This window comes from Spinacia oleracea, chromosome 2 (assembly GCF_020520425.1).
Source record: "Spinacia oleracea cultivar Varoflay chromosome 2, BTI_SOV_V1, whole genome shotgun sequence".
Classification (NCBI taxonomy): domain Eukaryota; kingdom Viridiplantae; phylum Streptophyta; class Magnoliopsida; order Caryophyllales; family Amaranthaceae; genus Spinacia; species Spinacia oleracea.
The window spans coordinates 111,174,333-111,188,321 of NC_079488.1; the positions used below are offsets into that span (position 1 = coordinate 111,174,333).

The 13,989-nt window shown below is 36.5% G+C and overlaps 1 protein-coding gene across 3 annotated transcripts; it reads right to left on the reverse strand.

Moving 5' to 3' along the window:
* Positions 1-185: 185 nt before the first annotated feature.
* LOC110778841 (FH protein interacting protein FIP2) lies at positions 186-13,016 on the reverse strand. Of its 3 annotated transcripts, none has more exons than XM_021983405.2 (11): positions 12,859-13,016; positions 12,463-12,572; positions 10,390-10,524; positions 8,789-8,941; positions 6,296-6,379; positions 6,146-6,192; positions 5,914-5,987; positions 3,564-3,622; positions 1,810-1,869; positions 1,603-1,683; positions 186-674 (listed from the first exon to the last, which is right to left on the reverse strand). In XM_021983405.2, the coding sequence occupies exons 1-11, from the start codon at positions 12,896-12,898 to the stop codon at positions 621-623; spliced, it is 897 nt and encodes a 298-aa protein (XP_021839097.1). In that variant the 5' UTR covers positions 12,899-13,016; the 3' UTR covers positions 186-620. The 3 variants fall into 3 exon arrangements, 2 of the variants coding, with proteins under 2 accessions (XP_021839097.1, XP_021839144.1); XR_008928518.1 differs by lacking the exon at positions 186-674 and adding an exon at positions 3,372-3,433 and having other exon boundaries at positions 1,606-1,683; XM_021983452.2 differs by lacking the exon at positions 10,390-10,524.
* Between the last annotated feature and the right edge of the window lie 973 nt (positions 13,017-13,989).

The window sequence follows — 13,989 nt, forward strand, 5'->3', positions numbered from 1 at the left end:
ATGACACACCAACATACTAAAACTCAACGGACTCTACCCGTATGGTAAAGATTTATTGAATATAAGAGACAATATCTGAATTGAAAGAAAAGAAAGGGTTGAAAATAATCTAATTTCTAAAGAATTTAGACGATTTTCAGCCTACAATGACTAAGAAAATAAACCCTAGAATAAGAGAGGAAGAATGAGAAGAGAAATTAATGTATTATTGTTGTTGATGTTATCATAGTGAGATTTTAACTAGAACTTTCAATGCAAATTTGGTTACAAACTTACAACTTAGCTAACATAAGCAGGAACAAGCCAACCTCGGCGGCCAAGGGGCAAACACCAAAGACTTGATTGTTGACCATATCGCGCTGCAGCGCTGCTATATGGTTTCTCAACTATACTTTACGGTGGGGAGTAAATTTAGGATAAAACTTAATCGACATTGAGCATAGAGAGATTCCTTAACTATACAAATGAAAAAGATCTATCAGTCCAAGGTCCATCAGCAATCATATGGACAATGGGGATTTGAGCACAATCAACAGAAATTGAACATTTTCAATATACATATTGAACTTGACTTGGAACTATTAAATAGAAAAGTGCACAGTATGTGCAGAATGCTTGTGTCATCGGATTGCTCCAAGCAAGTTTGCACCATCAAGCCTTGCACCTTCCAAATCCTGATGCCAGAAACAAAACAAAAAAACAAATATTATGAGTTTTCGTATCAAATGTGGAACACCATGTCATATTACATGATTCTGAACTTGAATTGTTGTATCAATATAGAAAGACCATGTCAAGAGTCCTAAACAATTCATATCATTCCAAAAATAGAAATTCAAACCATGTCAAGAGTCCTAAATAATTCATATCATTCCAAAAATAGATATGGAGTATTCAATCCTGAGTTCCTGACAGACATACTGTACTTAAAAGAAAAAATTGCAAGTTAAGCAGGACTAGTAGACAACTGTATTGACAGAAAGAGCAACTTTGGCTAATTTTGCAGACCAGAAAAGGAGTAGCTCTAACAACTTTTCAAATCACAAGATACGTGACGAACATGCAATAGGTGATTAGTGATATAACATACTTACATAACCCTTGGTTTTTAAATATGAAAAGATACTGTAATGCAAATACCAAATTATTAACTTCTACAAATGAAACATGTTTTGCTTACTGGAGTTTAATACTGTTGATTTAAGAAAGAAATCTACTAGAGGTTAGGAGAGTCAAAGTGAAACCACACATGAAATGAAACTGAAAAAATTCTAATTGTACAAGTTTATGTCATACAGTATATTCTTGACTCCAAATGAAAGGAAAATTTGATAGCTGCCTACTGTAATTCTAATTTTACAAGATTATAGACAACTCATTAGCTGCCATTCTGCGGCTTCTGCCAATGCACAAAATATTGGTATGCACACTTTCTTTTTGGTATGCACAAGATAATAGTACCGGTTAAGCTATATTTATTGGTATCCAAAAATTAAGTATGCCTTCGCACCGGACATACTTTTCCGTAAAAAAATATATAACAAAAACTAGTTGCGAGCCTCGGGGCAGATATGTGTAAAAGAAATAGTTGGTTGAACTTACTGTTTCCCGAAGATTGACATGTCGTAAATAAGCTCGCTGAAGATTTGCTCCTTTTAAATTAGCATTGGTCAACTTTGCCCCCTGATAAACATTGCAAGTCATTAAGACATTAATTATCCCTTCTTTGTCATCCTTTATTGCTACACGTCTCAAAATGTGTTACACACACTGCCGAGCAGCTGATTTATCTACTAAAAGCCGATTTACCTTTAGGTTGGCCCCTTCCAAATTGGCTCCCTCTAAGTTGGCATTAGTAAGATCTGCACTCTGGCAAGTAAAGGCAACAAAATAAACATTAAAACTCGCATCTTAATTCTTAAATCATCAAACTCAAATAAGAGAATTATCAATTGTTGACATGCAATTAAATTAAGCAATTACAAAATGTGAGTCGGTTTCATTTCCGGGCAAAGTATGATAGAATTTCAATCATGCAATGTGAAACTTCAACTATGGCTCGATTTGAAGAAAAGTGAGCTGAAGTTAGAAAAGGGCTGTCTAGGAGCTGGTAGTTGTTAAGCTAGCCTAGCATGGTGTATAATACCAACCCGAAACTTGTCCAAAAACTTAGGTAGGAAACCCTACGAAAGGTAAAGCTTCCCAAAAACTGAGCTTACTCTTGATTTACCCAGTATAGATTCCAAAACAAACCTCCACATGATCTACTCCACCAAGTTCTTGGACATCAGTTTCCCACTTAATGGGTTCCTATATTATTTGGCGTACTTCGATATTTGAGGCCTAGGTTAGCAAATTTGAACCCTAATTTGTTAAAATTTATAGTGATACTTGAAGTTCTAATGAGAACCAAGTCTATAATCTGTCAAAGAAAATATCAATGTAAGTAAATCATGCTGATCCAAAAGTAAGTATCCAATGATGGGAAATCTCTAAACACGGATTTTATGCTGAAATGATCAACTTTAGACCTTGAACACTGTAAATTGTCAACACCATGTAAACCATATGACACAAAGAGAGAAGTCAAGCTTAGTATTGCGTGTTTTATGAGGATAAATAGTTCCCATTCAGACTTCCAAAATTCATTTCCATACTCTTTTACACCCTGGATAGTGTGATCTTCACTAAAGTGATTCTACGATCTTGTAGAGAGGAGGGTAAAGGATTCATGTGGGAAATGCTCAAGTGCTTAACAAAAAATGATTGAGTGCATGAGCCAGTGATCTCCTGATGTAGAGCTACTGGAAAGAAAGATGATAAGAAACGCAAAATGGCTTTTAGCAGTAGATCATGGGATATCACGTCATAAGCTTTGTTTTATGGAATAAGAAAGGAATTTTAATACAAAAGGAGGACCAAGCCACCAAGATCAAGCAAAGCCACAAGAGCATATGCCTAAGAGAAGTTAGTACACCACCGGATTGCACAAGGAAGCTAAATAGAACATAACCACGAAAAATTCAATCAGTTCTTTCAACATAGAGCAGTAAGAGGACCCATACAAGCGCAAAAAAGCATACCGGCCACAATTTTGTGCCTCCCTTTAGCCTCAAAGTTTCATATCAACCTTTGTCAAAAACATTAGAAGACTTCCATTCCAATATGGTAACTTATAAATTGTACATGTAGTCACATGGATGTTTTAAGATGTCCAGAAAATGTTGTCCAACTTCTATTATGGTTTTGGTTCATGATAGGTTTTTCCAAGATGACCCTATTTAGAATGATGGATATGAAGAGTGTGAAAATGAAACAACTACTACAGAGGACCCTTCTGCCAAAAAAACTATAGAGGACCCTATGTTCACCTGCTACAAGATGCATTTCATTAACTGCGAAATTCATCACCAGCTATTGTCAAGCAGAAATACTGAAAGAACAGATCAGAAGTACATTAACTAATTATTGCAAAAGCTAGTGTGATGTTATTAATTGCCTTATTACAGGCAACCAGAACATCATATAAGAAAGATATCAACGGGTAGTGACAAGATGCAAACCTGCAAGTGAGCGGAACGCAGATCTGCTCCACAGAAACTACAATCAATTAAACAAGCATCTGCAAGTAATGAAAGGTTTTGTGAATTCAAAAGGCATATTCAAAAATATATTCAAGGTAATAGAACAAGTTTAAGAAAGTTTAGCATGCTTTATAAGGTTCAAGATTGGAGAAGGATAAGCAAGCTCACAAATAAGCTACATAATCCTCTCATCGTAGTAAATTTAATTAAGTGTAGCAGTTTGATGGAACAACCAGATTAAAGACAAATTTCTTCGGCCTTTACCAGCCAATATAATCCAATTAACAAGGGGGAGAAAAAGGCATTCAAGGAATTGTAATTTACACATACACACCTTCTGATTATTTTCTAGGTACTCGTGGGCAAAATTAACAGTAAAATATTACATGAAAAAACAATTACTTATGTATTACTAGTTCTATTATATTCTAAAAATTAAAAGAGGGACAAAACCTAAGTTTTCAAGGGAACTTATCCCAAAGTATTTGATTCATTAAAATGAGTTTATAAGGAAAGTTCTGCAGCTCGCTTTTCCTTTTTCTCTCTCCTACTCCCACCCATTGGCAAACTCTGCTTTCCTTATTTTTCACCTAAAGCCTTGATGGTTTTCAAACTTCCTTAATACAGATTTCCAAATTATTTTTAATGCTTCAATGGGTAAAAAACCTGTTTCATTCCCTAAACTACTACTCCCTCCGTCCTTAAAAGATTGCCCCATTTTACCATAAATAGATGTCCCTAATTGTTTGCCCCATACCTTATTTGGTTTGTGGTCCCCACATATCTCTTCTCACACACTATTATTTAATCTAACTAAAAGACAAATCTACCTACCCATTTGCTTTTGAGTATACCCAATTCTTAATAAAATAAATATTGGCTATGGGGCTATCTTTTAGGGACGGAGGGAGTAGCTCGGACACATATCTGAAATGATGCTTTCTCTCCTTCTCGCCTAAGAAGAAAATTATTGAGACAACGAAGAAAAAAGAGAGGCAAACGAGAATTTTAAAGATTCTACATATTAAAGGTAAAGGACCTTCAACCCAAAAATGAATGTTAGACAAAGGCATGAACACTCAAGCAATTTGCTAACTAGACCACCATCACTTTTCATTATTGCTATGCAACATATCACCCTTGAATTGGGTAAGTGTGCTGCACATAGGTATTAAGTTTGTTTTAGGGTTTTCAAGGCTTTAATGCATCGTGGAGGAAAAATTAGAGAAAGGGGTCAGGTTCAGCTATGTGTGAAATGATATTGAAGGAATGGCTTCACAACTAGTTTAGTAGCATACTATAATCTGTTGCATAAATATTACGTCAAAATCTCCAAAAAACAGATCAACATAACTAAAAGGACCACCTAAAATCTAAGGCCTACCATAAATTAGTCAAAAACTTGCTCAAACATAGCACCACTTTTCAAATCATGAACAATTCTATGAGTGGTGGAAAACAGAGCAAACATATTTGGATATTAAAACTCAAGGGAACCATCAGCGATTTCTCTCGATCTATCTCCAATTTTATTTTGTTTTTCATTTTTTGCATATAATTTGTAGCAGAAAACCTTATAAAATCCAGTCCGCCTCTCTAGAAGTGTGAAAAAAAATGGTCAGGGGAGATCAACTATAGTTATAGGTGTGTGCCTTCTATAGAGCTAATGTTGAAATAATTGATCCATTGTTTCATATGTGTGATTTATCCATAGGAGGACATGTGGAAGATTAGGATTACGGCTGGATGCAAACAGCCGATCAGTTTAAATGATTCTATTGACATCCTAAACTTATTTTTGTTTTTGAAATTTGATAGGACGGCCTTGGGAAAATTAACTAAACATGGGACTAATTAGACCCCTCAGAATAGCAGAATACAATGTCCTGTTTGAGTGCTGAATGAAAATATGGCCTCAGATTCTCATCAAACAAGCTCAAGAACTGGAGAAAGTTTATAATGAAAACAAACAGCAGGGTCATATAAAACAAATACGAAGTATGATTTAAGCTTATAAAAATGTTGATAACAGCAGCTATAGAGCTGTTGATGCAATTTAGGTGGATGGGTCTTGCATTAAGGAAGTATTTTTGAGAGGAGGATTTGTTGATTAGCAACATAGAGAAGATGATAGAGACGGCGGAACATAATAGAATAAAATAATTCCCTTGCAATATAGAAAATCACATAAGTTCAGTAGCAAGAATAGATTGTGCACAATGTGCTTTGGAGTCTGAAACAAGCACAAGAGGTTTTTTATACTACTTTATAGTAACAGATAATGGGAAAACAAATTCAAGACAATAATCAGATTGATAAGAAGGATTGCCTTGCAGGTTTGCACTCTGCAGGTTGGCACCCGCCAGTAACGCTCCGCGAAGATTTGCCCCAGTAAATTCACATCTTCAACAGGTAAGACAAACCCATCAGAACCCCCAAAAAATAAACCACCTAAGGGAGAAATGAGAAACCAATATAGCAGTGGCAAAGAAAAAAATTTGATAATTCAATCATGGATAATTATTAAGGAACTTCATTAAAGTTTTCTTCGAGTTACTTACTCACGCAAAGTAGCATTGTGAAAGATAGAACCTTCAGCATCCACATCCTGCATAAAGTGTAGAAGAAATCATCCATTACTGAAACACTTTGCGTGCATGTATTGATATGAACTGCAACAAGTAAACCTTAATACACTTGGATTTACATACCCGAAATTTTGCGCATTGAAGGTTTGCACGGGAGAAAAATACATCTTTAAGAGAAGCATGGCTAAAGTCCACATATGAAAGGTCCTGAACACAATAGAATTAGAGGATATCAGATATAAGCACACAAACATACATACAACGGTACACATATACAGAAATATACAATTATATAAATGAAAATCAACCCTGAACAGAATAGTTCTACAAATAGCCAGAAGTTTGTCACAGAAAAAAACACCTTCCCAAAAATCACGGTATTATTTTTAAGAAAAACCTCCAAGCACAACTCTACCTATGTTCTAGATCATGCAATCTGAATTTAGGGTTGTCTGGTTAGACAAAAAGAAACGCAGAGGTATAGAGAACAGGAAGGATTAGGAAAATAACCCAAACCCCCCAGCTCCTTAATGTGTTTGGTTACTTGGTTAGGGGGGACTAGGGTGGACACGAACAGAACTGTTCGTGAACAGCTCGGAATCGGTTCGATAAAAGTTCGGCTGGAGCTCAATTCGTTTGTAAATGAACCAAGCTTGAACTTGAATTTATGGGTCGATGACTAAACAAACCAAACTCAAACTCAATGGTGTTCGGCTCGAAAGCTCGCGAGTTCGTTACTTTAAGAATAGTAATGTGTATTTATGAGATTTTTATATATCGTTTAATACCATTGTCTAAACTATCAATTGCATGACAAATAGGGGATAACATTTTACATAACTTGTCCAAGAAAAATACGGAGTACTATATAATGTTAGATTAAGAAAATTATTAATATATTATTGTACCTGTTGATAAAATATGATTTATCAGTTTATCGAGTCAAAGCTCGAAACTCCGTTCGAACTCGAAGAATTCTTATCAAGCATTGCTCGATAAGGATTTTTAAGCTCGCGGTAAGTTCGAGCTCGAGTTCGAACTCGGGAAAATTTAACCAAACCAAGCCGAGCCATATTAGAGTTCGGCTCAGTTCGGCTCGTGTCCACCCCTAGGGGGGAGCCAGGGTACAAATTTTCCTTCACAAATCACAACAGTTTGGTTCAACTGATTAATAGAACTCCTAGCCTCACTTTCTCTCTCTTCCTCTTTTATATCCTACCATTGTCACTTCCTTCACCTTATCACCACTGCTTCATTCCTCATCATGGCACCACAATTTCCCCATCTCAGCACTACTGCCACCTTCCTTGTCATGTTACTAGTTCTGATTAGGGATGCTAAACCTTCAAGCGAGCCCGAGCATAGGAAAGCTCGACGAGTTTTATTTTCTAAGCTCGGGTAGAGCTCAAGATCAGAAGTTTGAGCTTGGTTCTAGCTTGAAGCTCGTTTCACGCTCGTTAATCCCATATATCAGATCATTCTCAAGCACATAGCTGTACAATTTGCAGCCCTAGTTCGTGTATCCTTACACCCAAATTGAGGCTCGTAGCTATTATTCACTTCACCCGTATTTAGAAATAGACTTTATAACTCTTCCCTTCTACCATCCCACAATAAACAATCAATTTGGGACGAATGTTTTCTTCAATTGAACAGAAAAAACAAAAAAAAGGAGGTAAGTACTCAATTGTGAATAGATTCTTGCATGTATAAAGAAATCAATTTAGAAGTTCATAACAATTAGATTCTTGCATGTGGAGGAAAACATCAATGATTCTCGACTTCACTTCAGTCTTCCACTGCCTGCCTGCCTTCATCATTGTTCTTGCATCATCTTTTACTGCCATTACCTTTTCGTCCTGTTCCATATATGGAATGACATCGTCTTTTAGATCTTTCATATTCTTCAGAGTCACAGATTTATGCTGAAGCACCCGAAGTGGCAGGACAACCGAGTGGATGGGGATTTGGGTCATCGAGTAGATGAGGTGGGTGCCCGTGCTGTTGTGTGTTCCAGAATATATAGATCTATTATTGTTTTTTGGGATAAGCTATGACCTATGATGCTCTTTAGAAGGAAGAAAGGAATGAAAAGGGTTCATGGAAAAGGGTTCATGACCTATGATGCTCTTTAGAAGGAAGAGCGGGAGATCTTGATTTCCTTGTTCGACCAATTCACCTTATATCCAAATAGAAATACAACAGGCGATCAGAAAAATAAAGACACTATTTTCCTGTAAAAAACCTATTTCTTGTGATGACTGGAAACTGGCTGATTTCAGCCCCAGTTGACTGAAACAAGTAACACAGAGCTGCTGACTAGCCTGACTATAAGGAGGGCAGAAGAGTGTCAAACTTTTATCCGGTCCTAGTGCTAAAATAGGCAAAGATTTTACATAATGGGAAGCCACCTTTGGCTGACAGCAGCCACACTAGACCTAGAACTAGTGAAGAAAGAAAAAAGGTGGGGCAGAGTTAATATCAGAACTTAATGCTGATATGGCACATGGTGAAATTCTATTTTGTCAAATGTCCTGAACCAATATGCTCAGAAGGAAAAATAAGAGAAGTTTTTACATAGATTACAATTGAAAAGCAGCTAGAGCGCTAAATTACCAATTTAGAGAGATCAAGCCCAGAAAGATTCACCCCTCGAAATTTAACTCTCTCCGACTGTATGCACTTGATAATATCTCGTCGAGTTAGCTCAGAAGTCTCATCCTCTTCTTTCCTCTTACTTGAAGCTGTATTTATTCCCTCTATCAGCCCCTGAAAACAATATCAACATTCTCAATTAATGAAAATTGTAACTGAACATTTTAAGTTCATGCATAAATTTATGCCATGATAAGCTAAACACAGCATGCTAAGTTTTACTGTCTCAGCTTCCATAATAATAAAACCAAAGGTTACTTAAGAATCAAGAAAGAAATAGGCATGAGCAACTATGGAAAATTCATTTCATTACTTGATCAATCATCATACCTTTGCTTGCCCAATATTAGTTGATAATACCATTAAGAAACAGTGCAAAACAAGATTGTCAATAGAGCCCATTGATTTTAGGTTGACATGGTTCACCATTCACCCTAAAGTTTTAGATTCTCTATTTCCTTCCCCCTCTTCAAATAGTCGGAACTTGGAAGCAAAGGGGGAAAACGTAAGGGAGCCTCAACTAACAATACTGTCTGTCATTGATGTACAATTTATTCAATATACTAATACAGTGGAATTTAGCCACGAATAACTGAACCAATAATATTTATATATACGTAGGACACTTATGAAAGTTTAAGTTTGATTATTTTTTGCGGATTACTCAAAATGGAAATGTTTTAACTTCTTGTGACAGAAATCAAATATCTTCACATGACTATTTATATACATCTAATCTTTTCCTATTCTTACTTAAAACTCAAAAGGCGATTTGTCTTCCTTCCTAATTCCATTCTGCATTTTCTCGTTTTTTTTGCTTTAGAGAAGCGCTAATAAAGAAATCACTGTCAAAGTTCTCAACGAAAAAGTAAATGCAAATAATCTCATTCATGATATTCCGTATAGACGTAAAATAAAAGGAGTCTGTTGACCATAAGACAAGAACTAGGCAATTGAGTATGGGTCGCTGACAAAGATTAAGAGCGGGAGAGAGAAAGGGAGAACTACACAGAGACTAACTGAACATTCTCTCACATACTGCTTAATTACAAACACCACACTATACTTTGATACTCACTCTTCTGCTACAAGTACTAAAATTTTCAGGTACTTTATTATTCACTTTAACAGTCCAGTAAGACATCTTCTAATGAAGTCAATTCAAATCAGACACAATGCTTCTGGCCCCATATAATCATCTACACACATCAAGAGTGCACGTCTTTATGCAACATAAAATTTCAACTGAGGACATTGGTGAACACTCCACTCAACATGTATAATGTTATTTATTCCTTTAACATACAACATGTCAACAGATAGGGTGGGGGGGAGGGGAGGGGGAGGCGCAACTATATGAGTCTAGAATAAAGGCACTTTATGCACTGCATTTACTTCTTGTCACCAATCATCATCCTTCCCACTGTTGTGGATGCAATAACTGGCTGAAAAGACATTTGTAATGATAGTGCAAAATTGGCAACAAGCATATAGAACGATAGAACAATTATATGGTAAAAAACTTAATCCGAAATATGTGAAGGTGGAAAAGTATTGTTTACAAGTAGTTGATAGTATTCGGCCTCCCGTATTAGTTCAGCATAGTCGGAGTCCTTTAAATTTGGAATCACACCATCCCGTAGCCAATTCAAAATATGCCGAAAATGTTCACCGTCTCTATCTACAAAGATATAACCCTGAAGAAATGCTATATTGTTAAGTTGTTACTTATAAAGAAGCAAATATATATGTGCCTGAAGATTGAGAATGACGATGAAAAATAAAGCAGTCACTGAGCTGTCTAGATTTTCTCTCTTCCTACTCAGGATGGGAATAGGTGCAGATTTTATGTGTCTTTTAGCATTGGGTATGGAATCCCCTCGAAGCTAGCAACCCAAAGAAATAAACCTCATCCTATAGACTTCTATGCAAAGAAATTTTGAACAAAATACAACAATTTAATAATGATCCATCATCTATGATGAATGATGACGATATAGTCCTTTTAAAAGCTAATAGTTCCTCAAAAGTCATGCCCTGTTGTGTAAGGCCCATAGAGAAACTTATCACTGAAAAAGTTTAGCCCATTATGCTAATGTACAACCCAGCAAGACTTATACATTGTTCTAATCCATGAGCTTGCTTAACGTTACTCAAGATATATTTCTTACATAAGTGTATGATAAAGATTGGGCTTCAGTAAACCTATACTATACATGATGGGATGGTTTTTCTGAGCAGTTCATAGAATCGAATTCTAGTACTACTGTGAAACCCATAGAACCGCATAGACTTCTAATACTACTGTGAAACCCTATGCATTGACACAGTGGGGGATAAAACCACAGTTTTCAGTGGAGTAGATTGTGACAAAGGGATCCTATGTCTCCCGATCTGTTTGTCATTGCATAGTGGTGTTACTATTCTGAGAATGTGAGCGTTACTATATGCAGATAAAACGGTAGATTAACATCACAGTTTCCGTAGCAATTAACATCTAATATAGCCTAGTATCACATCAGTTTGAAACTCTCTTTGCAAAGTTACACTTAAACTTGTTATTATTATCTATTACCATCTATCAAGCGAGCCATAAGAACAAAAGGAAAAGTGAACTCGAGCAACCCGAAACAGATATGCCAGCTCCACTCAAACGGGATGTTACTGCGCCCTCAATCTGATAGGCAAAATGCACCCCAGTGCTTACAGCCAGAGCTTCCTGAGCTGCTGCTTGGGCAGTATAAGCCCCCTTTTAGTCTATTAAACATAATTGATGCGAATAGGTCTCGCACATTTGCCTGTTTAATTGATACTTCTGATCACTGTTGCTTGATTCACTAGTATGAGACGGGGTATGGGTATGCAATTTGCTACCTAATTTGCTAAATTAGACCAAACTTGTATTATGTATTATCATGTTATAAATTATAATTCACTTTTTCGGTTCGTGGGGTACTGCTTTTGATTTCCAACCCATCATGTGGTGGCATTGCACAACCACACATTCGCGAAGGTTGTTCTTGTTTGTATATTATACGTCTTTGTAAACAGGTTCTTCCTAATCATTATGATTTTGAGATATCCCAAGCACATATTAGCGTACTTCTAGTCACTTGAACTAATTACTAATTGGATCTTAATATTAATCCAATCCCACTAACCCCGAGAAACTTAAAGTTCCTTATTGGGAATTCTTCATCACTCTTAACACCCAACAACTAAACACTTTTTTTTCCTAATCTCCCCAAACCCTCCCCCCATGGTTCTATTTCTCCCCCCTTGATTCCCTACCAGTCCTAGTTATAAGCCGATTTTGTTTCTAACACTAGATTAGGAACTCGGAATTGCTCATCCCAACCCACTTTTCAACAATCAACACATACCCTAACTATCAACGCATACCCTAGCATATTTGTCATATAACTTCCTAAAACTCCACAAATAAATCACTGACTCCAAATATTTCACCCTCTATCGACTAATCTACACTCTCAATGAACTGAAACTACTAATAAAATCACAAGATTCACAACATTATTCAATAATATGAGTGCTCGTACCACATTTATGATTTATCCATATAATAACATAAACAGTAAACAGCTAAAATGTATAGAAAGGAGGGCAGGGGCAACCTTGCCAGGATCTTGACAAACAGTGTGGCGACCACTAAACATCGCCGCGAGCATCGAATCAGGCTCGCGTTGCGTCAATGTATCAAGTGTTGTACAGAATTTCTTCCCTCCTACAATTGAAATACATCAACAACAACAAGTAATCAATGATTATCAACAGGTCACACTTCAGATTATAGCATAAATTACAAACAATTGAAACATAAGTACCAAAAAAAAAACTGTAAATTCGGCTCCCAATTAAGTTGCATTTTGGTCAAAATGCTCAAAAAATCATCAAATATTGTGAGAAATTGAACTGAGTAATTCAGTACAGTTGATAATCGGAATTCCTTGCTTGTAAAATACGGAATCTTGAGTTTGAGAATTTGCAATTGAGAGAGAGAAAGAGAATACCGATGTTGAGACGGACGATGGAAGGAGAATCGGGAGTCATCGTCACCGGAGCGGTGAGCCTTCTTCAGTTGTAGAGAGAGAAAATGTATACGCATGCCGACGGATGGCTGACTTGGCATTTTTTCGTCTTTCATACGAAGTATATAGGGCCCAACTACTCTCTCTATTTTCTTTTTTCCTTTTTCTGCCCTCCGAGATGGGCATTTGGTAGGTCGAGCGGAAGGCACGTGTGCCTCACGTCTCTGACGAGGGAGACGTTGTGTTGTGTCGGACTCGTGCCTCTCTCCCATAAAAGGTTTGATGTTTAAATGAAGCGCTAAAAGCTGCTCAAATGTACTCAAAACTACCTATTATTTTACACAACTATTCGTATAATGTTAGACCCTTAATTTATAAGTCTACGGCATGATATGTCGAGCAGAAGGCACGTGTCTGGCCATGTAGGCCTGTGTGCCTGGCATCTTTGACGAAGGAAAAATTGTGTTATGTCTGGCTCGTGTCTCTCTTCCATAAATGATGTGATGTCTCAATATACTATAACTACCCTATTATTTTACACAACTACCCTTATAATGTTAGACTCTTATTTTATAAGTCTACGTCATGGTATGAGCTTAAACTGCATTAGTTTATACCATAGTCGAATCTCCAAATTTATGTCTTTAAATTTTTTTCCCGGGATATTTTTTTCAAATTCAACAATAAATCAAACCCCTAAATAAGATAGATTTATGTATATTAAGCTCACACCAAGGCAATAACTTATGCATTTTAAACTCCTGCCATGGTATGAGCTTAAAATGCATAAGTCTATACCATGATCAAAACTCTAAATTCATAAGTCTCTATTTTTTTTCCGGAATTAAGTAATTCAAATTCAATAACAGATCAAACCCTTAAATAACACAGACTTTTGCATATCTAGCTTGTACCATGGTACAAACTTATGCATTTGAGCTTCTGCCATGATACCAGCTTAAAATACATAAGTTTGTGATTTTTTTTGGACAAAAAAAAAAATTACCTGTTGTAATGTCGTCAAGGTTCCGCCGGTAGCCTCAATGTGGTGGCCGGAACGGTGGTGGTCGGAGTTGGGGGATCAGAAATGTGGTGGGAAGGTTGGAGGTGGGA